This window comes from Drosophila nasuta, chromosome 2L, assembly GCF_023558535.2.
Source record: "Drosophila nasuta strain 15112-1781.00 chromosome 2L, ASM2355853v1, whole genome shotgun sequence".
In the NCBI taxonomy this organism is placed as follows: Eukaryota; Metazoa; Arthropoda; class Insecta; order Diptera; family Drosophilidae; genus Drosophila; species Drosophila nasuta.
The window spans coordinates 9793682-9821285 of record NC_083455.1 but is presented as its reverse complement, the minus strand read 5'-3'; the positions used below and the strand labels follow the sequence as shown (position 1 = coordinate 9821285).

The following is a 27604-nucleotide window of genomic DNA, read 5'->3' as shown; positions in this document are numbered from 1 at the left end:
TATTACAGAAACCAATTTCAGTTCCATACCTTTCGGTTTATTATAGTTTACAGCTAGGAGAAGTTATTGCAAAAATTGAAATTCCAATCATGCAACTTGCAGTTTATGTTCTCGATCAGCATAATTTATGAAGCCAAATGAGTTTTCTCGATGGAGTCCCAAAAACAGCGCTGAGAAAGAGGCAAATTCTGTGGCAAGGCAGCAGACAACACACAGAGAAAAGGGGGAGAGGGAGAAAGAAAAACAGAGAGAAAGAGAGAGAAAGAGGCAGCAGAGGAACTTTCAGTGGCGCGTGCAAAAAACTGCGTAATTTGTCAGTGAAATATGCGATAAAATAAATTAATCTGCCGCACAAAGCGAGAGCAAATATAGTAGAAGAAGAAGAGGTGGGCAGAGGGGAAGGGACCAAAGCGGTGATGTTCTGCTCTGCTGTGGCGTGTCTCATTTGGCTACCACAACAACAACAACAAGAACAATAGCAGCAACAGCTGCAGATGCCACCTCTGTTTGCAGCTCACGCTCTTTCCCCCTCTCTCTCTCTCTATCTCTCCCTCTCCCTCTCCCTCTCGATGTTGCCACAATGTGGACTATTGTTTCGCCTGCTTCGAATGCTTCGACTGGCCGACGCCGTGCAGAGAGCGAGGTTCAAAGCCAGAATACAGAGACCAGAGACCAGAGCTTACCCAGTTACCCAGTTTTCACACCGAATGTGTTTACTTCTGCGCCATTTATCTTGCTTTGGCGCCTCGACTACAATGAACATCAGACTCTGCTTTGCTTTCTGCTTTTCTTTTCCGTTTTGCTGCTCTTCCTTAGCTGTTATTCTGTTCTGTTCTATTCGTGTAGTTGCTTTGCTTTGTTGCGAAGCGAAAAGTCAGCAGCGAATCTTAAATATTGTCGACTGTCGCTCGCTTCTCTCCCTTTTACAATATCATTTAATTCCTTGCACAGGCATTAATGCAGATTAAATATTTAAATCAGCTGCGTTCATCTCAAATTGTTACGTCAGTCCCCGAGAAAAGCAATCGATAAATTAAAGTGAAACTTGAATTTATTTTAGCATCTTTTTGGATTTACTGAGCAATCTTATTGATTGACTTGTATTTTAACAATCCCTATTTAGGCACTCGTATAATTTCATCTGCTTTTCAACAGCCATAAAATGCTAGATACGTGTTTCCTCTTCCTTTTGTCCCTACTTCACTCTCTTTCATATTCCATTCGACGCACAACATGATGGGCACTTAAAGACGCAACTTTATGGCCAACACTAAACCGCCAGTTAAACACAATACAAACTGGCATAAGTGAGCTTAAATACAGACTGCGAGGTGCCCTGTAAGATTGAGAAATCTCTCTAATTCTCACTAATGATTCATTCATGATTAACATGATAAATTATCGATAATATCTGCTTAATAGAATCCACTATGTCATTATAATTATCATTTTATATTAACATGAATTATGTTAACCTAACATACTTTCTATTTAAGAGCAATATAAACAAATGTTCATTCTTGGTCAGCGTATCCGACACAAAACTTCTTACAGAATGCAGAGTATACTCAGTGAAACAGAAGCAAACGCATCGTAGAATAGGCTCTCTCTCTCTCTCTCTCTCTCTCTCTCTCCCACTCTCACTTTCTCTTTCTCTGTTCCTTGAATCTATAACAAGCACATTTCGAATATATCAATTGCTAATTCAGCTAATTCAAGCTGAATAATTTGGCCAAAGAAATTTTACGTTCATATGTATATCTCTGATCCATTATCTGATTGCAAATATATATTCTGAGCTTCTCTTTTTTTATTAAATCTGTTTTCAAATATGACATCTTAATCAAACTTTATTCTTGAGGAAGAAAATAAAAAAAAAATGTATCAATTGACAATTTGTATGTAGTAAAGATTTAGCTTTAAGCCTTTCATTTCTTAAACTCTCATCGTTTCTGTAAAAATGTAAGCCTTAAAGTGTATGTTCGATGGACTCTCTTTGCAATACAAAAAAATTCTATTAATAGATATCTCATAAATGAATTTACGAAATGTTTGGTTCAAAAATATAAAACAATAAATAAGAATTATATTGGAAACAGCCTAAACCAACAACAACTTAAGCTTCGCTTTAAATCTATGCCTTGATATCGAATGTTGTTTATCCAAATAATACAATTCAAAATTAATGCCTTACAAGACAATTTACAATGGAAGCTATAGTTGAATCTGCTCGACTGTGAAATACCCGCTACACGTTTTGAATAAAAGTGTACCAAATAATATACCGCACAAATACTAAAATATAAAGCAGGTAATATTTGGTATATGGATGAAGTAGAACATTTGAAATATACTATAGATGTCAAAATATACCATACTGTCAGCCAAAGCAGCTAAGAGCCGATTGCTATTAAACTAATAACTTATTATATTTAATTTTGGACAAACTATTTAAATCCACATAAATAGATGCGTCTCTACTACTGAATACGAATATTTCGCTTTAACGCGCTTAAGGAATGCATCAAAGTATATATCCCACTCGTAGTGTATGAGCTTCAAAGCAAAAGCTGAGTCCACTTGAGGATACAATCGCTGATATTTGTCTTTGACTTGCAGTCACATTCTATTTTATAACAGTCGCAGTGTAGTGAAGCTGCTCGAGAAGTGGTTAGGTAAAGAGTGCAATCTATTGACGCATTCGATACTTGCAACGTCAATAAAGTCGCTAAGCAGCTTGGCAGACGCTTTCATTGCTTTCATCTTCGGCATCAATCAGCTAAAATAGAAGCATTATAAAACTGCATCGCTGACTACTCAAATTGACAAGAGCAGCGACATATGCGCAACTGCCACGCCCCCCTGATGCCCCCTGCTGCGCCTAATGGCAGCCAGCATTTATATTTATTAACTCGACTAACTGGACATCGTGGCCCTGACCTGAACCCATTCGTGCTTTTAGCCAGTCCAACAAAAATCGAACCCATTGCCGATGACCTTGATGACAACTTTCGCCTTCAATCATTGCGAAGCAGGCAGAAAGGGTGAAGGAGGGGGGCGTGGCTGTTCAATGCAGAGCCACACACACATCGAACTGGGCAAACATCGTTGGGCGTGCCATCATTGGCGCCAATTAAGTAAGCCCATAAAAAAAGAGTAGCAACAACTGCCCTGACAGTTGCCTGATTGTCTCAACACGCTGCAGAACCTCCAAGTGGCCGTTAAGGGAATATAAAATACATACACTTCATCGAGAGCGTTCCCGAAAGTAGTTTCTCCTATAAACAGAGCATCAAATATGTGATTTGGTTTTGTTAAACCAAAAAAATTTGGGATGAATACGCCGAGTTATGTCTGAAGCGAAGTCAATATTTGGACAATCCCAAAAATATTTACTTCAAATAAAAATTCAAAAGATAGTAGACCAAAAATCAATACTTGATTTGTGTAATCCAAAATTACTTTAAATCGGAATTAAGATTTATAGTAAAAAATAAAAAAAAATAATATAAAATAAGTGAATACCTAATTTTTCTAATTCCAACATATCTAAATTCGGGATTAAAATTTAATACTGTATGGTATTACAAAATGTTATAAAGCAATATGTTATTTCACTGAATATATTCAGTATATATTTATGACTATCATTTAATTATCATTTATTATATTCAGTTGTACCTTTGTTTTTTTTTGCTTAATACAACTTATGAAATACTTATTGATTCCGTGATGGGAATTATGTTAGTAGCACTTAAACCCAAGCCTTCTGAATAATTAAAGAATGATGCGCAACAGTTCTACTAACAAAGATTTGACCGAAAACACTTATGAGTAGATTAAAATGAAAAAAAGAAAGAAAAACTCAATTAATTTCGAAATTTTGAAGAATAAATCTAGTATTTTGAGTATATTTTGACATTTTAATCCTCAACAGGAATCATTTAAAAATGTATCGATTGCATACTTAAAAATTGAGTTCCAAATCAAGAACTTTTGTGTGTGTGTGCAAACGATGAATTACATTTTTTTTTATTTTATTATATTAAATCTAGTATTAAATACTAGTATTTAATACTAGATTTAAATAGAAAAGAGAATACTGGCTGCTGGTGCCTTCGACTCGGGAATTAAATTTATAGTTGCAGGATATATGTGTAAGTAAATACACTTTAAATATTTCCACTATTTCAACGTGTTTTCTCCTCAACTGCTATTCCGGGTGAAACTGTTTGTGGGAACACCCTCGCTGATATGTGTGCATTTGGATGTTTGCTGCTCTCCCGCCAGTCTAGCGTAAATGCTTGTCGAGACTCTCGAGTACTTCGCCGGTGCTCTCGAGCAAAAAGAGCAGGCTGCAGGTCAAATACAAAAGTATACAGAAAAAAACAAAATAATATAAAATGAAACATGAACCAAAACCAAAAACAACGCAAAATGTATGTCAACACCCCGAACTCAACAGCAAGCAGCATCAGCAGACGGGAGGGCAGTGAATACAGTGAGTGTAGTGAGTACACTGAGTGCATTCAGTTTACATTTGGTGTTGTGCAGTGTGTGAAGCGATAGCTGCCTTAAATAACTTTTGCATACTTTGCGGGGCGACACGCGGACAAACAAACCGCGATGTGCAAATGCAATTAGCGAGTGAAATCACCATGAAAACCCCCAAACCAAAAGAGCTTCCCATTAGCCCAAAATTATGCAATGAAATATGTGTGCTAATAAAAGCTAACCGAACAGAATGCAACACTGAAAGACATAAATTAGTACGCAAGTGTATTAATAAAAGTTTCAACTCAGGGAAACTCTTTTCAGCAAGGATCAACTCATCATGCAAATGAAAACTGGGAATGCATGCAAAGCATTTACAAATATGTAAATATTTATATTCTCCCCGACTAGTATTACATTTTTTTACAGAAGTGAAAATCATAAAAGCTAACTTTTTAATACTATCAACTTTCTTCTGTCAGTTGTGATTAAAGGTAGTGTTTTAATTCGCATTGACAAACTGCTATTTTATTGTTTTACAAGAGAATTAAGAAAGAAAATTACAGTCAAGTGTGGTCGACTGTGCGATAACCGCTACTTATTTTGAATAAAAGCAAAACAATGTGGTATTATTTATAATATACCAAATTAATATACTGTTAAAATACTAAAATATATCAAAGGCTATATTTAGTATATTAGTTTGGTTTATGATATTTCAATATAGCGTTGGTATATTAGTTTGATTTGGTATATTGATAGTAAATTAATATACCGTTAAAATACTAAAATATACCAAAGGCTATATTTGGTATATTAGTCTGGTATATGATATGGTAATACGACTTTGGTATATTAGTTTGATTTGGTATATTGAGAATACTGCATTCAAAATATACCATAGGCTACAAAATATACCAGATTATCTGCCAATACAACTAACCCGAAGTATTTTTTTTAAATGTATAGTTAACAAACCTTGCTCTAAACTTTTATTGTTTATTCAGTTAAATACATTTCGAAACTCTTTTCGTAAAGAAGTATAATTTTTATTGAATTGGCTGTTAAATACCTTTTAAAATACTTGATTTCTTAGATACATTACTTTCCTATTTAAATACTTTACCGTATTCCCAGAAAATTGACAAATTCTCATCCCCATTAACACAACAGATTGCCAACACATTAACCTTAAAAGCCCTTAAGTTTTTCAACATTCTCACCAATAATTCCTCTACGTTGGTAAAGCCTTAAAGCACATACAATCATTAACTTGATAGACAACCAACAAAAAAAAAGCGTTTAAACGTAGTCAAATTTTGCTAGGCAGGAATATTTTCTCTCAGCTAAGGACGAGCTTCGTAAGCGCAGAGAAATTACACTTATAGTCTCATATTAAACTAATAAGTGTACAATTTGCGCTTTGGGCGCTCTGCTAAAAATACAAAGCATGCAAAATAAGTGCAGATTAAAAAATAAAAAAAATGAAGAACCTAAGTGAATAATGCCACATTACGAGTCTCCGGTTCTTTCCTGTCCTGTTCTGTCCCCGTGTCTGTGTCTCTAGTCTTTCCTGTCGAAAAGTTGTTTGCAATTTCACAGAATAAATTAAACTTTTCAATTCAGCTGCCAGCGGTGCCTCAGACCTCGGGCAATTCTCTATAATTTGTGTTTTATATTTAGCTCTCGCCAGCTGTCTGCCTTGGCTTGGGTGCTTGCTGGCTGCTTTGTGCGTCGCCTTCGTCCCTTGTACATATTTATAAGTCCGTCCTGAGGGCTTCGTCCAGGCATCATGATTGATTCTACTTGCTAAGCTCATTGACCTTTTTCTGATTCTCTACTGCAGCAGAAAAGTTGCGTCGACTTTGCCATTAATATTGACAGCTTCAATAATTGCTTTTTGCAAATGTCAAAGCAAATATACTCAGAGTATTCAATGCTCAATCTCAAAGTATTTTCATAATTCCCCTTGCATTGCAAAGAGTATCTTGAGTGCGACATGGCAGAGAGCAGACAGCAGTGAAAAGGCAACCTTTCATTCTTATTGCTACGCACAATGAGCTTTTCATTTCGAATTTAGAGCTGCCACTTGAAGGATAAAAACGGAATGCAAAAAAATAAGAGAATGAGGGCAAAGGGAAAAGCAGGACAGTGGCTGGAATGACCCTTAGGCAGGTGAAATAGTAATTCGCAAATTGACTGACAGTCAATGGGCGTGTTACAATGGCTTTTAGACCCACATGGCATTGCTTTTTGCCAAAGTGTTGAATGAGCGTAAAAAGATTTAACACCTCGTTCGACTGAGCTGAGAAGCAGACTGAAAATGAGACTGAAGACTTTAAGCTGCCAAACACATACCTTGGCCAATACTTTTGGCAACAGTCGCTCGCAAAAGTAAGACAACGCTTGCCGTATATTTCTTTTTGTTGAAAACATCGCGGCAAACAATTAAAGTCGCTGGCGAGGTCAGACAAAGAGGCGAGGAGGCGTCGGGAAAAGGACATAAAAAAACATGCAGCATACTTTTGGGCGCGCACATTAATATTTTTATAGCAGAGCGAACGCGATTTAACAGCACTCTGTTAATTTTGTGCCGCAGTCTCTCTCGCTCTCTGCAATCAACACTCTCTCTCTATCCGGCACTCTCTCTCTCTCTCTCTCTGTGTGTTTGCCGCTCTCTGCTTTGTGTCTGTTACCCGGTAATTTTTGTGCAGCAGCCTTTTGGGCGTCTGTTTATCATTTGCTATTTGCCTAATGGTTGACATATTGATTGAGAAACCAGGTCGGCCGCTCCACTCACTGCCTGCCTTTTGGTCAGCCCTACACACAGCTTACACAGGCAATGCAAACGCATTTGCATACTCAGCAAACACACACACACACACACAAAGAGGAAGCACTCACACATAAACATTTCACTTATATTCTCAACCAACGTGGCATTTGCTGTTAGAAAGCCACGCTTTACGTTCTTTAACTTAACAGTGCAACAGACTGTTAAAGTTAGTTGAGACATGAACCCGATTCTTTATTTAACAGCCTAAAAATCGCATGCGAGAATTTAGTAGCACAGCTAAATAAATAAATTTTAATCTAGAGCAACAACAAATAAGACAGGAAAGAAAAGGTAATTAACTTCCTGAAAACAAAATTAATTAATGACCTTTCACAGCGTTCAACTTTTGTAAAATGTGTCTACCAAAAAAATTGAATTAGGTTAAATGAAATGTTACCTTTAATATAGGAACAAGGTTATAAATACTACACAGAACAAAAAAGTAACTTTAAACAAATCAATTGCGTTAAGAAAAGACAAAATGTAGAACGCTTTAAAAGTCATCAATAAATTGAAATGAATATAAAAGTAATTTAATTTTTTAATATACCGTATTTTTCATTTAATGAATACCAGGATATTAAATAAATGACATCAGAGTAACAGGTTTAATTTGAACATGTTCTCTTTAAATTAAATTGTTGTACCGAATCTTTCACTCATATAATGAAAAATAATTCATTAAATTAGAAGTAATATTAGAAAATTAATATTAAATAGAACATATTGTTAAAGTTCTCCTTAATTTGTACTTATTTCTGTAACTCATATAATAAAAAAGAAATCATTAAAAAATAAATTCAACAAATATTCTTATAGTTTCTGAAAAATGGATTAAAGACACCTTAACAGAAGTAGAATTGGAGAATTTCCGATCATAATCATGTTATATTCTTAAAGTTTCTCAGCTCAATTCAAGTTAAACTATCAACATAGTTCATATTTTGGGAGCGCGAAAGATAATCTTTCGACGTTTTAATGGAAAAACAGCATATTGGGAAAAGCGTTTTCCACTAGGATATGTTTTATATGCGATAAAACTATTTCGCATAATTGCCCTGACAAATCTGCAGCGAGAAACTTAGCGCACAAAGGTGGCGCAATTAAGCAGCTGTTACGTATACGCCCTGTTGAGCCGTTGCCGCAGTCATTTGCGCGATGGCAAACTTATACTTATTTACACATTTACACGAGTAGTACAACTTTTATGGCATTTAAATTGAATGCTTGTTGACATTTCGGTGGTTTACACGAGAACACAAGATGTTCTATGGCTTCGCTGACTGGATACAAACAACAACAACAACTACAACGTCGACGTCTGCTGGCAGGACACGGCTTTTAATAATGCTGTGTTTTCGGTATGCATGACAACGAGGCAGAGACAGAGGCAGGAGGAAACTGAATGACTGACTGGCTGGACTCATTAGATGAATTTCAAGAGAGAAAGTTTACTTTTGCCCCCAAAAGATGTTGGTAAGCAAGGCCAATGGAAATGGAAAATGGAAAATGGCAATGCCAATGTTTAACAAACAACAATTTGTTCTAGCGGAACATCTTGTGGCTTCCAATTAGCTTCAACTTTTCATTTGTTTTACTGGATTACATTCATTTGCCGAGCTCCGTTCACTCGGGGGCTAAACAAATGGCTAATAAAAAGCGACAAAAACTACATTCAGACTGCCCCAACTGCGGTCCACTGAAAAATGTCCTTGCAAAAAATAACAAGCTGGCGAAAAGGGCACGAGAAGTGCTGACTTTTAGTTCATAAAGTTTGTGAGGCTACGCAAGTGAAAGTTAGAAAACAAAACAAATATTTGAAAAATAGATATACTTTTTGGATTTTCATTTATTTCATAAAACTCTGAGGAATATTATTTACAAATCTCACACTAATTATTTCTTTATGTTGACTATACTGACTCAATTGTTGCTAGATATTTTAAATAATAGAAAGTTAGGTAACTAATCAAATATTGAAAAAATAGAAATTTTTGCATACTTTTAATTTATTCCCGCTCTTATTATTATTTATATATTCTTACCCTCTACTAATAGGAAGGAAGGGTTTAAGAACTTTTCGCTTTTGTACTTGTTTTCCTTGTATAAGATATTAAAGAAATATTTTTGTAAGCCAAGCAAGTAATAAAGCTATAGTTGAGTGTGCTTGACTGTTAATAAAAGCAAAACAGTACGGTATTATTCTTAGCATATACAAAATTAATATAAAACAAGAATACTCAATTATACCAAAATCTTTATTCGGTATATTTATATAATATTTTATATTTTATTTTATTTTATATTTTATTTTATTTATATAATATACAAAAGAATTTCTTAATAAACTTCTACATTTTAAGAAGAAATTCTACAATTTATAATACCCTTCTACACTATTAGTAGTGGGTATAAAAATGGTTCCTCTATGCTGGGGAGGTTCATTAGGGATAAGAAACTATTGTCACAAATATAACAAACAGAATTCATTCACATAAAGTAAAGTTGGACAACAAAGCAAGATACGAACAAATGCAAATTCTTTAAGATATACAAATTCAATACTTTAATTCAATACTCAATTGCTACTTAATAAAATACTGAACAATATACGACTGTTTTAAATTCTCCCATTTATTACTTATTGACATTTATTGACTATTTGATTTATCTACTTTATTACCCCAACAGCTTCTAGATAATTGAAATTTGAAAGAAAAATATTTATTAAGTTTTAGCCTTTAAGCTTCTGTTCCTATTCTTGTTTACAAATTGCTGCCTTCTGGCTCTTATCATTTGGTCACTCAGTAAAAGTATTTTTATATATAACGATTTAGTTTCCAATTAAAATGAAATATGCAAGTCGGTAAAGAAACATTGAAGTCAAATGGCAATAGAAATAATCTTTTTAACCCAAAATGGAATTTACAGATAGTCTGCAACATTTTGGAGATTATTATATTAACCGATGACTCGATGTTGCGTTGTGTGTTGCATGTAGCAAAATGGTCACGTTATGGCTTAAAACTGACTAGCTAAAAGTCAAAAGCTGTCATAATTAATCACCTTAGAGCAATCAGCCGGACTATTTTGGGGCAAGTGTGTGTGGTTGTGTGTGTGCGACGTGTTTGTGTTTGCTGTTGGCCATAAAAATCAGAAGGCAACTTAAGCTGTAAGCTGCTGAAATACGACGTTGCTTGGACTTGCTACAGAAGGTGCTTGCAACGCTTGAGGCATGACAGCTGTTGCACACACCCACACAAACGCATAAAGCATTAAGCTCTGTAATTGATTTATATGCGATTTAATCAAGCTGCAAAAACACACAACCAGCCAAAAGCCTTCGGATCGCTGCAAGCGTAGCTTAACGCCAGCTTACGATGTGACTGTTTTTGGCTTACGTGTTAAATGCATTAATTAATTGATTGTAATTAATAGCAATATTAAATGCCACTTGCCACATGAGTATTATGGTATGAATTTACTTTTGCGATTATTTAACACGCCCACTTTTTAGATTTTAATTACTATTTTTGCACACATTTTATGCAATTTACGACTACGTTCATAGTTAACATGAATTCAGTTGACGCGAAACTAAATTACAACTTGACCTGCTTTCACTATTTACAGAATTTTTTTGTTAAGTACATTGAAGATTCGACTTGAAGATACCCTCGGAAAAAATTAATTTGTAGGAAAAAAGATATATTTCTATAAATGAAATTAGAATAAGGGTAGAGTAAAAATCCAACCAAAATAATTTTATACTATTCTAATATTTATTAAAAAAAAAATGTTGTTTTAATTAAAAATTGATTAAAGTGCCTACAAGCACTTCATTGAAATTTCATTCGCGATATTCTGTGCATAAAGAAATAACTACAATATTTTTGATTGAAAATTTAGATGCGATTTATATAAAAATTGTCGATATTATTTAAGAATGTTCAGTTCGCTATGGTATATTTTAAATGTAGTCCTTTATCAATATTCTAAAAAAAAAAGCCTTTGATATATTTTAGTAATTTTGTGCTACATTGTTTTGGTATATTTTTAGAATGATACCAAAAATACCGATTAAACTAGCACTTAGTATTTATGGCTGGCATATAATCCTATAATTTTAACAATTTGTAAGAAATTGTTTAATATTTGTAATACGTATAATTTATGAAAGATTTTCCGACTTGTTGATGATTGTTAATACTCACTTGCCCTATTCTAAATTGTAATACATTAAGATTTATTTATTTCAAAACCAAAATATCTATCGTTGTTTTTAAATCCTAGATTTATTATATATTTATATTGACAAGACGTTTTCTAGGTTAAATATTTTGAAATATTTAAAAGTTAAACAAACTGCTTAACGATATAAATAACAAGTAAGAAAGCTACAGTCGAGTGTGCTCGACTGTGAGATACCCGGTACCCATTTTGAATAAAACCAAAAAAATGCGGTATTATTTTCAAAATATACCAAAATACTTCAGTATATTTTAGTATATCGACATAGTACCGCATTCAAAAAATACCATAGACGCCACAATATACCAGATTATCAGCTAAACCCACTAAGACACCTAGTAAGTAAGCGTTTTTGCCCATACAAAAGTAGTTCTTTAATAACATCGACAATTTTTATCTGATCGCAACCAAATATTCAGGAATCATAATTACTAGTTAGCTTTTACGCTTGTTATTCGATTTTTGTTGACTTGAGGGGGTGGAGATGGGCATGGCAAAAATTTGAAACAAACTTGATCTGCATGCAAACATAACAAATGATGTCAAAAAAAATGATACCTCTTTCTCTTATAGTCTCTGAGATCTAGGTGTTTATACGGACAGACGGACATGGCTAGATCGTCTCGGCTGTTGACGCTGATCAAGAATATATATATTTTATTTGATCGGAGATGCCTCCTTCTACCAGTTACATACATTTCCTTCCGGTACAAAGTTATTATACCTTTCTACCCTATATATATAACATATAATTATAATTATAATCATATACTTATTAACTTAATACTCTTATTAACTTAATCAAGTTGTTTTTAAATTTGCTAACCAAATAGTTGTCAGCACATGTATTAATAAAAGCTCAATCCATTGTCGTTTTAAAAGTATTCGAGCATTATTTCGAGTACTTCGGAGATTGACCCCACTGTCAACACGCGACTGAAAGAAATTGAAAACAATGTTGTTGTCGACATTGAAATGTCTTCTGCCGACAGAGAATCTAGGCCGAGACTCTATGTTATCATTACTTAACCTCTCTCGTTCAGATCTATTGAGCAGAATCCGCATCCGCTTCAGACATTCAATGACTTTAACGAAATAACGAAATTCAGTTCCAAATTCATTTTGTTTGCGGGCAGTCGAAACATTTAAAATGGGCGGATTAAAATTTAACGGAGTTTTCTTACTGATGGTCCTTCAAATATTCTTGGTGGCTACAACAACTGGAGATGAAGTGAGATCAAAGACATAATACTAAGAAAAATAACGAGTGATTAAAGTGTATACGTTTTCTTCCTATCAGACGTGTGAAGACCGAAAATTGGAAGAACAGTGTCGCTTTCATAACTACAAGACTGTCAAACCTTTGCTAGATTACTTCAGGCAGGTTAGAAATGAGTTAGAACAAAGTGAAACTAAGGAAAAACAGATAAGTGAATTAAATTCTGATCTTATGGAAAAATATCATGAAATTGTAAGAATTCATGAAACATTCATGAAGGAGGCAGCTCTATTAAATGAGTATAAAAAACAAAGTAATCAATGGGGAAAACGATTTGCAATTGTGTCAAAATAAAGTTGATAAATCTGAATCTGAAATTAATTCACAACAAAGTATTATTCTTAAATTAAAAGAACAACTAACAGATAAATCCACCAACTTAGAAAATTGTCAAGTTCAATTAAAATCTCTTAATTCTACATTAATTGAAAAAGATGAAAATATAAGGATATTTAGTGAGAATATTAAAAATAACACAGAACATCAGAATACACTTGAGTTGGAATTTGAAGAGAGTAAATCTAAATTAATAAATCATGAAAAAGATATTCAGTTATGTCGTTCAGAAATCAACGAATTAAATAGGACATCAGAGAGCATTAAGGAAGAACAGAAAAAGATTCAATTGATATTAAAAGAATGTGAAACTAAGCTAATAGATAAAGTAAATGAAACTAAGCTAAATCAATCTGAACTTGATAAATTAAGTGCCACAACATGCATCCCTCATGCATCAGGAGTTCATCAACTCAATGTCTCCGGCATAGGTTTATTCAATGTTTTATGCGATAGTCAGTTAGCTGGACCTGGATGGATTGTAATACAACAACGAGTTGGGGGGAAATGAGAATTTCACTAGGGATTGGGCAACGTATCGCAAAGGTTTCGGTTCTTTTGGAAGTGATTTCTTTCTTGGTTTAGAGAAAATACATCGTATCACGAGCTTGCAGCGTTTCGAACTTTACATACATTTGGTTGCTCTGAATGGAAATACCTACAACGCTCGCTATGATGACTTCAAAATATCTGATGAAGATAATGGATATGCACTGAGTTTGGGTAAATTCAGTGGAACTTTTATTGGGGATGGCTTGAGATACAATGAAAACATGAAATTCACAACATTCGATCACGACAACGACAAAGTTGATAATGGTAATTGCGCAGTCTGGTATAAAAGTGGCTGGTGGTACAATTATTGTTCTCATTGGTAAATATTGCAAATTTGTATTTTCGAAGGAATACACATATTTATAGATTTTTGTTGTTTCTTATGCAGTAATTTAAATGCACCATATGGTAGTCTATATTGGAACTATGGGTTAATTTTACTTAAAGAAGTTAAGATGCTAATTCGCCCCAAAGAAGAGACGAAGAAGTGATAAACTGAAAAGCTGCAATTCCCATATTTGACTCAATTATGTAATCATTTATATTTGATTGGTGCCTTAAGAAAAATATAACGATCGACTATTTAATGCAGCGATTTATTTATTGAATGGAAATTTTTCAGTTTTTATTGCATTTATTGTATCTTTTGATTTAGCAAATTTAAAATCTTTAGACACTTTCAATAGAGGTGCAAATACTAAACAGTCAGTAAACTTATGATTATCCTGTATATATCCTTTCAGTCGAACCTTGAATATTAATATAATTTCAGAAATCATCTTCACATATTATCTAAACATAAATGATTCAGTTTTGTTACAAATAATACATACAAAATTTTGTTTTTGCAACATCAATTAATGGAAAGGTAATAATAATTACACAAAGCAAACATACTACGAAAATCTTGAAATATACCAAATGGTATTTTTGGTTTATCGCAAATTCCACAAGTATTCCACTTATAAGTAATTTGAGTTTAAATTCGACACTGTTATATTTAAATAATTGAATTAAGCATAACCCTAAAATTGGCTGTTTTCTAGGATATAACAGCACATAAATTAGCTGCTGACCAAAAAACCAGTGAAATTATGTTGATTAGTTTGCAATTTTGTGAGTTGAAATTTATTTCACATATGCAATTCGGTTGTCATGGATTACTTGCTTGGTTGGCTTGGCTGCCTCATCTGTGGTTGGAGAATGAAAGGGATGATGGATGGGGAGAGAGAGAGAGAGAGAAAAGAAGAGAGAGAGAGAGAGAGAGAGAGAGTGAGAGGGGGATTACGAATGAGCAAGCTGAAATGTGATGACATTTACTACACAAGCTTGTTGCTGTTGTCACTAATGTTGTTGTTGTTGTTGCTGATGTTGTTGTTGTTGTCGTTCTTGTTGCTGCTGCTCATTAGCATGTGAAATTTGATGGACAGATGAAATGTCGCATAGTACGAACATACGTACATACGTAACATATATTCGAGTAGGATTCCATCTGAATATGCCAACGAATGAGTTTAACTTGGAGTGGTTTTTGATTGGATTGTTGATGAGTTGCATTCGCAAGCCGCATTAAAGAGCTGGATTACACAACGCAATTTACATACTATAGTTATTCGAGCTTGACCTTAAGATTCTTTATTCAACAATTTGAAAAAGTTATTTTCTGTACCTTAAGTGTGTATATAAATTAAAGCATTTAAAACAGGAATTTCTAAGATCTAAGATAATTATAATATGATAATATATTAGTTATGTGTAGCTTTGAACATTTCAAGACAAACAAATGTTTGCTTATAAAAAGTTTTTTTTAGAATGATTATAAACTTTGAATAAAATATACCAAATCCATATATTGCAAAACTAATAAAATATACCACAAGCTATACTCTGTATATTGATATAGTACTACTCTCAAAATATACCATAGAGTACAAGTGAAATTTATAATACCCTTTTAACCTATGGGTGGCGGGTATAAAGTTAATACAAAGTGCAAGAGAAGATTTGAAAGGAGTCAACCAGTGGAACTTCAAATGAATAATAACAACAGTATTTATGAATCCTCAGAATTTGATTATGATCAGACAAATATTGTAGAAGTTATTTAAGAAATACTTTTGTACTTCAATTGGTGGACAATCTGGTATGTTTTTAACTCTATGATGTAATATATTTTGAATGTAATTCGGTATATTTTGGTATTTGTTTCGACATTTTAATTCGATATATGTAGTTCGTAGAATATGTATTTCTTCAAAATACATAGCAGGTATCTTACACACACTCGATCACTCCTTTTTTTTTTTTTTTTGATTAGAAATAATAAGGAAATGATAACAAAAATAGGTGCACTGTTACCTAACTGGGCAAATTAAGCAAATCAGAAATAATAAACAGAAAATTATTATGTCAGCAGCACATAATAAATATAAAGTAAATAAAGATTATAAATTGAACCCAAGGAAATGCGAGAAATATATAAAAACTCAAGCACTCTCAACTTTAACTTCCTCACTTATTGTGTACATTCATTTCTCTATTTATGGTCTAGTATGTATTTTTGCCCAATTATAAAGGTTGTTTAAGATGTCATAACACTTTCCGAAAATTGGTTTAATAAAACATAAAATAAAGCACTCGAAATATGCATTTGGGCACAGTTCGAAATTAAATTTGAGTATTGACTATTATCGCAATGGGCTAATTAGGAACTCAAGCACATTTGCAATGCAAAAAAAAACACAATAATTTGTGGTAATAAGTACGAAATGTATTTGGTAGACACGCATAATTATTTGCAGACATATCTCTCGCATTGTTCTAAGCACTTAGCCAGCTCCCCAGGGGCTTATAGACAAACATAGGGAACATAATGCAAAGCACAATGTCAACATCTAGGACCGCAGTATTTGCATATCAATGTAGTCAACATCCAAGCGCACACATACATAGACAAGCAAATGCTCACACGGATACATACATATACATTAGAATCGCATAAGCGAAACGAGATAAGCTTCAGTGCCGAAAAGTATGGAGTAAAGAATGAAAAGAGGAGATGTGAGATGTGAGATGTAGACCTCAGAGTAGTCACCAGGCATATGCCTGGCATGACAGCCCCCGGAAAAACTAAGAATGTAGTGCAGCCAGTTGTACGGCAACAACAACAACAACAACAACAACAACAACAAGGCTGTCAAAAGAACTGCAAACAACAAACAGCTAAAAGCGCATTTCGAAAATCGAAACGAGCCAGAAAGTGCCGCAAATATGCAACCGCAGAGACCAAAACGAGACTCACCCACAGCACAAACACACTCATACATTTATAGTATATACACCCTCACACACACACACACACACCTAAAGCTGCACACATTTGAAAAACTCGCACACACACACAGAGAGAGAGAGAGAAAGATAAATGCACACAACTCGCACAATTAAATATTCAGAGCGAATATTTCGTTGCTCGACTCGACACGAGCCAAAAAAAAAAAGAAAAAGAATGAAAAAAAATAACGAAGGAAAATACTAGAAGGGGAAATGCGAAATGCCGAAAAGTAAAAAGTATAAAGTTTATTGCATCGCACATGGAAATCTAACAACAACAACAACAGCACACAGCAGCTGAATGGAAAACAACATTGGTTTAAGCCAGAAAGTGGAAATCGTGTGCGAATAGCAAAGAAATTTAGGAATTTAAATAAATATCTGAATACAACAGACTCTAACTTTCCACTGACTGAATGATTAATTGCTCCACTGACACAAATGACAGTTAAGATTTCACAATAAACAAAAAACATTTGCAAACAACAAAACGTAGTGAAAAGAGTGAAACAATTTGACGACTGCCAAAATAATCATTGAATAATTAAATGGAATAAATAAAATACAATGTAAAGAAATATTAATGATTTGCAGCTATACGTAATGAATGAATAAATCTAATAAATAAAATACAATAATATTTTATTCTGCATTCAAAATTGAATGATTTAATGCTTTAATTACTCATTTTTGAAAAGAGATTTGAATCCTTGTTTTTTTTTAGTCGGAATTTAACAGAAAAAATAAGCAATTAATGAATAAATCTAAAATATAAAATTCATTGAAATTGATTGCTAGATATAAAAATGTTTATGAGTAAACTCAACAAAATGGTTTTTATTTATTCATATTCAAAGTTCAAAGTTTTAGCATGTTTAATTATGATTTGAGATGTTTGCAAATTAAGGAATATAAAACAATTCTAATTTATTAAAAAGAATTACTATGAATTCAAATGTTTTTTAGTATATTCAACATTAGATTAAAAAAATATTGTTGACGATTAATTTTTAATAATCTAAATTTAAGAATGCTTGATGTTGATTTACAATTTCGTTTTAACTTCCTTCCATTTTGACAATTTTGTATTCTCTTATGACATATATATTCTCACATTGATAAAGTTTATTATTCTCTAAAAAATATCATATAACAAGTAAGAAAGCTATAATCGAGTGAGCCCGAATGTGCGATACCAGATATCCAATTTGAATAAATATACCAAAAAAAATATTGATATATACCGACAATAGATATATATCGATATAGTACTGTATTTTAAATATACTTTAGAGTACTCAATTGCAATCGGCGTGTTTTGCCAAAAAAAAACGTATTTCCTAAATAACTTCGATAACTTTTATCCGATCCCAAAATATCCAGGTTTCATTTCACATTTTTTCTTACTTGAATTAAGTATAAATTCTTAAATTATAAGTTATTATTTTTCTAAAAACTCTAAGACTAATCAAGAATGATTCTAGAATTATGGATTTGATTGAAGAAATTAATGTTAGGATTTAATTTTGAGATAGTATGGTTTTAATTTGATTTCTATCTTGATCTTTGAACAATTTTTTTCTTTGGGTACAAAATGTTTTAAAGCTTTATTGCTTCAGTAGTTTATTTACATTGTAGGGGAAAAAATGGCACGATTAAAAGAATTTTAAAAAGAATATACTTCTCAAATATGAAGTCCGTTTTTTTTTCTTTATTAACAATCTGTCTGTTTAGACAAATTGTAAATTAATAAATAAATTTAGTAAATTGTATAATTAATTAAATTAAAATTAAATTATCAGTAATGTCAGTTTTCCGATGAACCCTGCTAATTATTTTTCGTATATTACACAGACAGACTGTGCTTTAATATTATTCACTGTGATTTGCAATGAGTCAGTAAAGGAAAATAAACATATTATTTATTACCCAACTAGATACACTATGATATAATATATTATTGTGCTGAGTATTGGCTACCACAAAATAATCTGCATTAAATTCTAGTCGCTGTCTTTGTTCATCGCAATGATAAGAATATATTGCTAAAAACAAAAAGAGAATGCAAAATCCGCTTGTCACAATTGACAATTCTTTTTTATGCCGCTGGCTTAACGATGCTCTGATATATTCAACACAACGATGGCATAAACTTCGATGACGCCATCAACATCGACATCGACATTGAGCATGTGGTTTCCGCTTCCCGTTTGTGGTCATCAGCTAAGCTCTGCTATTGTAATTCCTTTTTTTTTTAGTATGTTGATTTTTGTTAAAGTTTTTTGCATTGCAAAAGCAACAACAACAAGAACTTCCTGCTACAAACACTCAGCTCAACACAACTCGAGTCGGATAGAGCCGGAATACTAAGAGATGTTTCCTTCTAATCCTCATCCTTGGACTGCGCTCGCTTAAGCTGGCTACGAGAAGTTACTCGACTGCATTTCCTGCTGCAAAATGTTGCATTTCCTACAAGCTGGACATCAAGAGAGCAGCAGAGGAAACGAAACAAGTTCGTTTGCTTTGCTTTGCGCTATTCGGATGGACTTGTTTCGGTGATTAAGTTTGCCAATTTGTTCCACTTTGACAGAGTTAAACCAATAAGCTATAAGCTAAGCCAGTCTATCTATTCTTTGTATGCGATGCTCTCTTTTGACAGCACCACGGGGCGAATGAGTAATACTTTCAATGAAGCTCGCTTCAAGGCATTTTCTAGCAGTTAATTGTTGAATGCAGCAAAAACAGTTTTGAAGTCTAAATAACAACTATAATCTACGTGCGATTAACAAGTCGAAAAGCTTTCAAGAACTTTTCGCACAACTTGACCGTTGAGTACGTAAACACTTTGCTCTTGTTTTTCTTTCTTTCTCTTTAGCTTTTAAACTGTCAAGAATATAAAGGAGGATGCGATGTGGGGAGATGTTTGTTAGTCGCATTTCGTGGAGTATTAAAAATGAAATAGAATGAAACTGTGGCAAAGCACTCTCTCCCCGACCAGACTAATCCTGCACTTTGGGTTAACTAAAAACTAAAAACAAACGATGCTGTGGCGGCATGCAAATGCACTGGCAACAGCAACAGCAACAGAAACAGCAGCAGAAGCAGTCAACATGGCGTATACGTAATTTGCATTACAATGTACAAAGTACAGCCAGAACAATTGTCCACATTTCTCCTCCCATGAGGTGCACATCTCGTTCTCTCATCGTCCTTTCCACATTCACTGCTGCTGCTGCTGCAAGGTGTGTAATTTTGATAGCGTCACACAAAGCGCCATAACCGAGCTGGGGAATTGCAAAAGCAATTGCGGAGAGCGACGATGGAAAGGGGGGGAAGGGGGAGAGCGAGGCTGGCCAACGCTGCATTTCAATTGTAATAACAATAATTGTTTGCTTCAAGCCACGAAACCCAACCGCAGCTCCGTCTCCTTCTCCATCTCCATCTCCTTTTCCACTCTCTGTGGCATTGTTCTTGAGCATTAGAATATTTGGTAACCACAAACTCGACACTGCATTAAAGTGCAAACTGCACTTTCGGGGTTGAACATTCTCCTAAATCCAATTGAAAGTTATCCCATCAAATCAAGAGAACAGCCAGTGTTGGTTATATAGATAACCGTTGATTATTTAATGTATGGATAATTCATCAGTTAATCAGTTTTGGCTTTGATGATACCCACTTTGATACACTCGTTAAGCGGGTTAAAGCGAAATATTCGTATATGTAGTAGAGATTTTTATACTACCCTAAAAACTCAATTATACACTTATTAACTTAATCAAGTTGTTTTTACATTTTCTAACCAAATAGTTGTCAGTATAGTATATAATAAATACATATATAGTATATTAATAAAAACTCAGTCCCATTGTCGTTTTGAAAGTATTCGAGCATAATCTCGAGTACTTCGGAGATTGACCCCACTGTCAACACGCGACTGAAAGAAATTCAAAACAATGTTGTTGTCGATGGGTCTTCAAGAAGAAGCTGCTTGGAACAAACAGAACAGAACCTATTGAACAGACAAAATTACAGACGATCATCCGACATTGAAATCTCTTCTCATCAGACATTGAAATGACTTCTGCCGAAAGAGAATCTAGGCCGAGCCTCTAGGTTATCAATACTTGACCTCTTTCAGAGTCCACAGCGGAGTCCACATCCGCTTCAGACATTCAATGACTTTAACGAAATAACGAAATTCAGTTCTAAATTCATTTTGTTTGCGGGCAGTCGAAACATTTAAAATGGGCAGAATAAAATTTAACGGAGTTTTCTTATTGATGGTCCTTCAAATATTCTTGGTGGCTACAACAACTGGAGATGAAGTGAGATCAAAGACATAATAATAAGAAGAATAAAGAGTGATTAAAGTGTATACCTTTTCTTCCTATCAGACGTGTGAATCAGACCGAAAAATGGAAGAACAGTGCCGCTTTCATAACTACAAGACTGTGAAACCGTTGCTAGATTATTTCAGGCAGGTTAGAAATGAGTTAGAACAAAGTGAAACTAAGGAAAAGCAGATAAGTGAATTAAATTCTGATCTTATGGAAAAATATCATGAAATTGTAAGAATTCATGAAACATTCGTGAAGGAGGCAGCTCTATTAAATGAGTATAAAAACAAAGTAATCAAAGGGGAAAACGATTTGCAATTGTGTCAAAATAAAGTTGATGAATCTGAAATTAATTCACAACAAAATATTATTCTTAAATTAAAAGAACAACTAACAGATAAATCCATCAACTTAGAAAAGTGTCAAGTTCAATTAAAATCTCTTAATTCTAGATTAATTGTAAAAGATGAAAATATAAAGAGATTGATTGAGAATATTCAAAATAACACAGAGCATCAGGAAACACTTGAGTTGGAGTTAGAGAAGAGTAAATCTATAATAATAAAGCATGAAAATGATGATCAGTTATGTCGTTTAGAAAACAATAAATTAAATAGGATATCAGAGAATATTAGAGAAGAACAGAAAAAAATGCAATTGAAATTAAAAGATTGTGAAACTAAGCTAAGTCAATCTGAACTTGATAAATTAATTCCCACAACATGCATCCCTTTCGGAGAATATTCAGGAGTTAATCAACTCAATGTCTCTGGCATAGGTTTATTCAATGTTTTGTGCGATAGTCAGTTAGCTGGACCTGGATGGATTGTAATACAACAACGAGTTGGGGGAAACGAGAATTTCAGTAGGGATTGGGCAACGTATCGCAAAGGTTTCGGTTCTTTTGGAAGTGATTTCTTTCTTGGATTAGAGAAGATACATCGTATCACGAGCTTGCAGCATTTCGAACTTTACATACATTTGGTCGATGAGGATGGAAGAACCTACAACGGTCGTTATGACTACTTCAAAATATCTGATGAACATAATGGATATGCACTGAGATTGGGTGAATTCACTGGAACCTTTATTGAGGATGGCATGAGATACAATAATAACATGAAATTCACAACATTCGATCGCGACAACGACAAAGTTGATAATGGTAATTGCGCATACCGGTATGAAAGTGGCTGGTGGTACAGTGCTTGTTCTAATTGGTAAATATTGCAAATTTTTATTTTCGAAGGAATACACATAATTATAGATTTTTGTTGTTTCTTATGCAGTAATTTAAATGCACCATATGGGCTATATCTACGTTGGTGGGACTTACATTTCAATAATATTTTACTTAAAGAAGTTAAGATGCTAATTCGCCCCAAAGAAGCGATGAAGAAGTGATAAACTGAAAAGCTGAAATTCCCATATTTGGCTCAATTATGTAATCATTTATAGTAATATATAAATAAAACGATCGACTATTTAATGCAGCGATTTATTTTGAATAGAAATCGATCAGTTTTTATTGCATTTATTGTATGTTTTGATGAGAAAATTTTGTAGACGCTTTTAATAGAAGTGTAAATACTTAAAAGTCAGTAAACTTATGATTATCCTGTATATATCCTTTCAGTCGAATCTTGAATATTAATGTAATTTAAAAAATGATCTACCCATATTCGTTTCTTATCTAAACATAAATGATGCAGTTTTGTTACAAATAATACATAAAAAATTTTGTTTTTGCAATATCAGTTGATGGAAAGGTAATAATAATTACACAAAGCAGTGTATTATAGTGGGTGCTATAAGTGTATTTATTTTCTTCTTATTAAACAGATGAAGTCGACCAACAAATGGAAGATCGAGTGTGCTCGACTGTGAGATACCTGCTACACATTTTGAATAAAACCAAAATATTGCGGAACAGAAGGACATGGCTAGATCGTCTCGGCTGTTGATGCTGATCAAGAATATATATACTTTATAGGGTCGGAGATGCCTCCTTCTACCTGTTACATACATACATACATTTCCTGCCGGCACAAAGTTATAATACCCTTCTACCCTATGGGTAGCGGGTATAAAAATGCAAAAGCTGTTTCGTTCCCTGAGGCTGCAAGCGATTATTTTCTGCTTTACGCTTCGAGGAGATTTTCAATTATAATATCTAAAGTGCGAAAGGCAGAGAACAAGAGACAAAGGTGACAATTTCCACGTTGTTTTATGCAACAACTTTTTAATTGCCATATGCTAATGGAGTAGACACAGACTGACGCACACACACACACACACACACACCCGCATACACAAAGCGTAATTAGTTGATATACAATTTAATAAAGTCATAATTGTGACACAGACGAAGAATAGAGAAAAAGTTGCGTCAACTTTTTGATTGACTTTAAATGTAGCCGCAAAACGTTTGACCAAAAACAGGGCAAAAGTCAAGTGAGTTAGAGAGGGAGAGGGAGAGGGAGAGGGAGAGAGAGAAACCACAACGATTGTCCAACAAGTTGTCACACTGAAGCATTTGGCGACTCGAAATCTGCAAACACAAAACATGTTTAGCTGCCTTAAATTAAAATGTTTCGAGCCCTTTCTCTCTCTCTCTTTCACTCTCTCTCTGCTTGCTTAGGACTGCAAGCGAAACAGCTGAGAATGAAACACGTTTGAGTGACATTTTGAGTGCTTCGGCATGGAATGGAAATGGAACGAAACACGCTCAGCATTTGCACAGACATGTGTGTGTGTGTGTTCCTATGTGTGTGTGTGTGTGTTAGGCCTTCTGCTGTCTGCTGTCTTGTATTTTCTGGCCATGCATTTATGCCATTGTTATTGCCGAGTTGGGAATCCCAGCAACAACAACAACAACGACAACAACAGTGTTTGAGGGGGCGACGCTGTCAAAGGAATGATTGATACACTGCTCGACGATTGACTGACTGCACTTCAGTTGGCTCTGCCTGCGATTTGCTGGCGATTATGTTTTATATCGCAGTAAAAGAAAGCACACACACACACAGAGAGAGAGAGAGAGAGAGAGAGAGCAAATATGGGAACAAACTCTTTATGAACTGCCATGATTGATAGAAGTGCTGCTCAGTTGCAGCATCAGAAACCATGAAGTGGAAGGCAAGTGTGCAAATAAAATAAAGGTTTATGCCTCACATTGTCGAACACAGTGTTTCAAAACTAATTTCATCTAATCAATTATATAGGGGATATATTCAATGATTGTTAAAATGAAAGTACAATCTATGAAATATATTTAAAGTACTTAAAACGTAGTTTAAATTACTAAATAATATATGTCAATAAAGAAAGCAATATAAGAATCATTGTCGAACTGTGCTTAAAACGTAATTTATAATAAACGAGCATATAATTGATATATTGAGTGATTGTCGAAATGAAAATACAATTATTTATGTTTAGAGTGCATAAAACATAGTTCAAACTAAGAAAATAATCATATTCACTTAAAACTCTCGAATTCGAAAATATAAATCAAGACAGCAATGTATCAATCATTGTGGAACAATCCTAAGAAGTTGTTTAAATTACTCCAAATAATAAAGTAATTTCAATTAATTAAACATATAGGTGAAATATTCAATGATTGTCAAAACGAATATAGAAACCAAGAAATATATTTAGAGTATATTCATAATATGAATTAGGAAAGCAATTGCAAAATCTTTGTGGAAGTAGTTTAATTCACTTTAAGTAATCTCATAATAATATACAGCAAATGTACTAAAATATACTGAAAGACATATGTGGTATATCGTTGGAGTACCACAATCGAAATATACCACAGATGACAAAATATACCAGATTGTCAGCCAATATAATACAGCTAATTTTAAAGCAGAAACGACAAATGCAATATATTAAATAAATCAAACTAATCGTGTTCAGATTCAAATTTAAAGCGATTCTTGAAATATAAACTATAAATTATAAAAGATTCTTGTGCAATGCGTAAATAGTAATTTAAATTTATCAACAAATTATTGGCGCTTGAAATGACAATGCAAACACTTAGCAAAAAAAGTAGTTCAAGTAAATTAAAACAATCTCTGCAAAACTTGAAAGTGGATATTTAATTAGGAAATACAATTGAGAAAGAAATGTAGAACTATACTAATATTCAAACGAATAAATTATGAATTCAATATTATATTTCAATGCATGGAAAAACTATTTAGTTTAACTATTGATGTATTCGTATGAAATCAGAAAGGTTAATTATAGATGCCTAACTCATTGAAATTAATAAACAATGAAAGTTGCTTAAACATACATATAATGAAATATTATGTTGACGATTTTAAGCAATTATATAGTGTAGATCACCAACAAACAGCTATTTATAAGTGAGAATTAAATAGATATTTAAAATCGATAATAAGAAGAAGTTACGATAAGAAGAAGTTACTGACAAAAAGTATTTTCATTTGAATACAGTATAAATTAGAAACTGCATTGGAGGAAAGGAGTAGAGGAGAAAAATATATCCATGCCATCTCATATTTAAATACAAACTACTTAAATCGATAAAGTTAAGTAAATCAATCTGTAATCGACTTGAAATAACATGCTATGAATAATAGCTTTAAATATAGTCGTGTAACAAAGAATTCTTCTACTTCTTATTTATTATATAATTAATTATTGATTCTGCTTGCATTGATTCATATAACATTGACTTTATAGTTTTTGTAATACATGTCCGTTATTCCATTATTTATTGCAAATCGATCGAAGTGTCAGATTAGCTGCGATTGATAATCCCATAATGGACCAAGATGCGTCCACTGTGACCATTGTGGAGAGTATCTCAAATAGTCGTTTATCCACTCTTATGGACGTTTCTTTTTTTTTCTGGCTTGCCTAGAATTGTCAACTCGAACTAACTGTAAATGATGTTTCCCTCAATTCCTCAATGCACTCACTCTACGAGATTGTCGCCTGAGCTCAGACAGGAGGAAAGCTAAGAGGGAGGAAGAAGGGGGAGACAGTTTGTTTTTGACGTTGGTGCGTTGGCACTAATGTCTTTTTCTTGCTCGTTTGTTTGCCGCACTCACAGTCACAGTCACAATCACAATCACACATACAAACACACACACACACATATTCACACACTCATATGTGGCCTTTGGCATTTTGTCAATCGACTAACAAAACGAATTGCACCACGACGAGTTTGGCGTCAGCTGCCCGTGAGGCAAAGTGGCAACATGGCAGAGTGGCAAGGTGGCCAGGTGGCAAGGTGGCAAGTGGATTGCAGCCAGGTACGCGCCCAGCTATTGCCATCTCTTTTGCACCTTGTATCTGTATCTGTATCTGTATCTGTTAGTGTTGCTCTAGTTGTATCTTTCTATGTATTCGTTACTTTCAGTCGCTCTGCTGGGCTATTGTTTTGATTGTTTGCCATTGCCGTCGATGGCCCCAAGCATTCAAGCAGCAAAAAGGCCATAAAACAGACAATTGACACGGCTCTGGATCAGAATATGCAACATTCCGATGACCTGCACTTCTATTTGCCATTTATCACACTTCAATTCAACTATAATCAAATAGTATACAAAATAAATCAATTGGAAAACAATGCGAAATTCAATTTGAAACGCACATCAAAGAAATATTTGTATTCAATAAATAATTGTTGAACTTAAAGTAGGCAATAGAATGAACTTCTAAACCGAAAGTCTTTGCAGTCAGTACTTTAACATAGAAATAAGTTTGTGTACATTTTAAATATATATAAATATGATAAATAAAGAAAGAAATAGAATAAACGCTTTCTGATTTAGTAGTGTTATTGTTAGCGTATTCTAATTTCTTTTTCTGATTCAAGTCTCTTAAAGAACCGTAGTTTTCTCTCTTTATATTTGATAATATACTCCTCTTTCAATTGATGTTCAGTCCTATAGCTAACTCTGATTCATTTGGACACAATCAGTCTAATCAAACGAACTCTAAATGAAGCAAATTCTCAAAATTTGCATCGACAAGCTGACCACTTTGCTCTCACAATTATGCAACGCACAATCCGACTGCCTTGAGGGTAAAATGCCAGACTCTCAATGCCATTAAGAGAACGTGCCAAAAGCAGCATATTGTTGACCAGGCTGCAACTGCAGACGGAAGTTGAATTTTAAAGGCATT

The 27604-nt window shown here is 33.7% G+C and overlaps 1 protein-coding gene and 1 long non-coding RNA gene across 2 annotated transcripts; both read left to right on the top strand.

Moving 5' to 3' along the window:
- Positions 1-12668: 12668 nt before the first annotated feature.
- On the top strand, positions 12669-14361 carry LOC132795050 (uncharacterized). The gene is made up of 3 exons (XR_009633408.1): positions 12669-12812; positions 12882-14070; positions 14140-14361. It is a non-coding gene; the product is annotated as an uncharacterized LOC132795050 (long non-coding RNA).
- Positions 14362-21274: 6913 nt separating this feature from the next.
- Positions 21275-23128, top strand: LOC132798510 (fibrinogen-like protein 1). The gene is made up of 3 exons (XM_060810390.1): positions 21275-21412; positions 21482-22644; positions 22714-23128. Exons 1-3 carry the CDS (start codon positions 21332-21334, stop codon positions 22826-22828), a joined length of 1359 nt encoding a protein of 452 aa, XP_060666373.1. The 5' UTR covers positions 21275-21331; the 3' UTR covers positions 22829-23128.
- The last annotated feature ends 4476 nt before the right edge of the window (positions 23129-27604 follow it).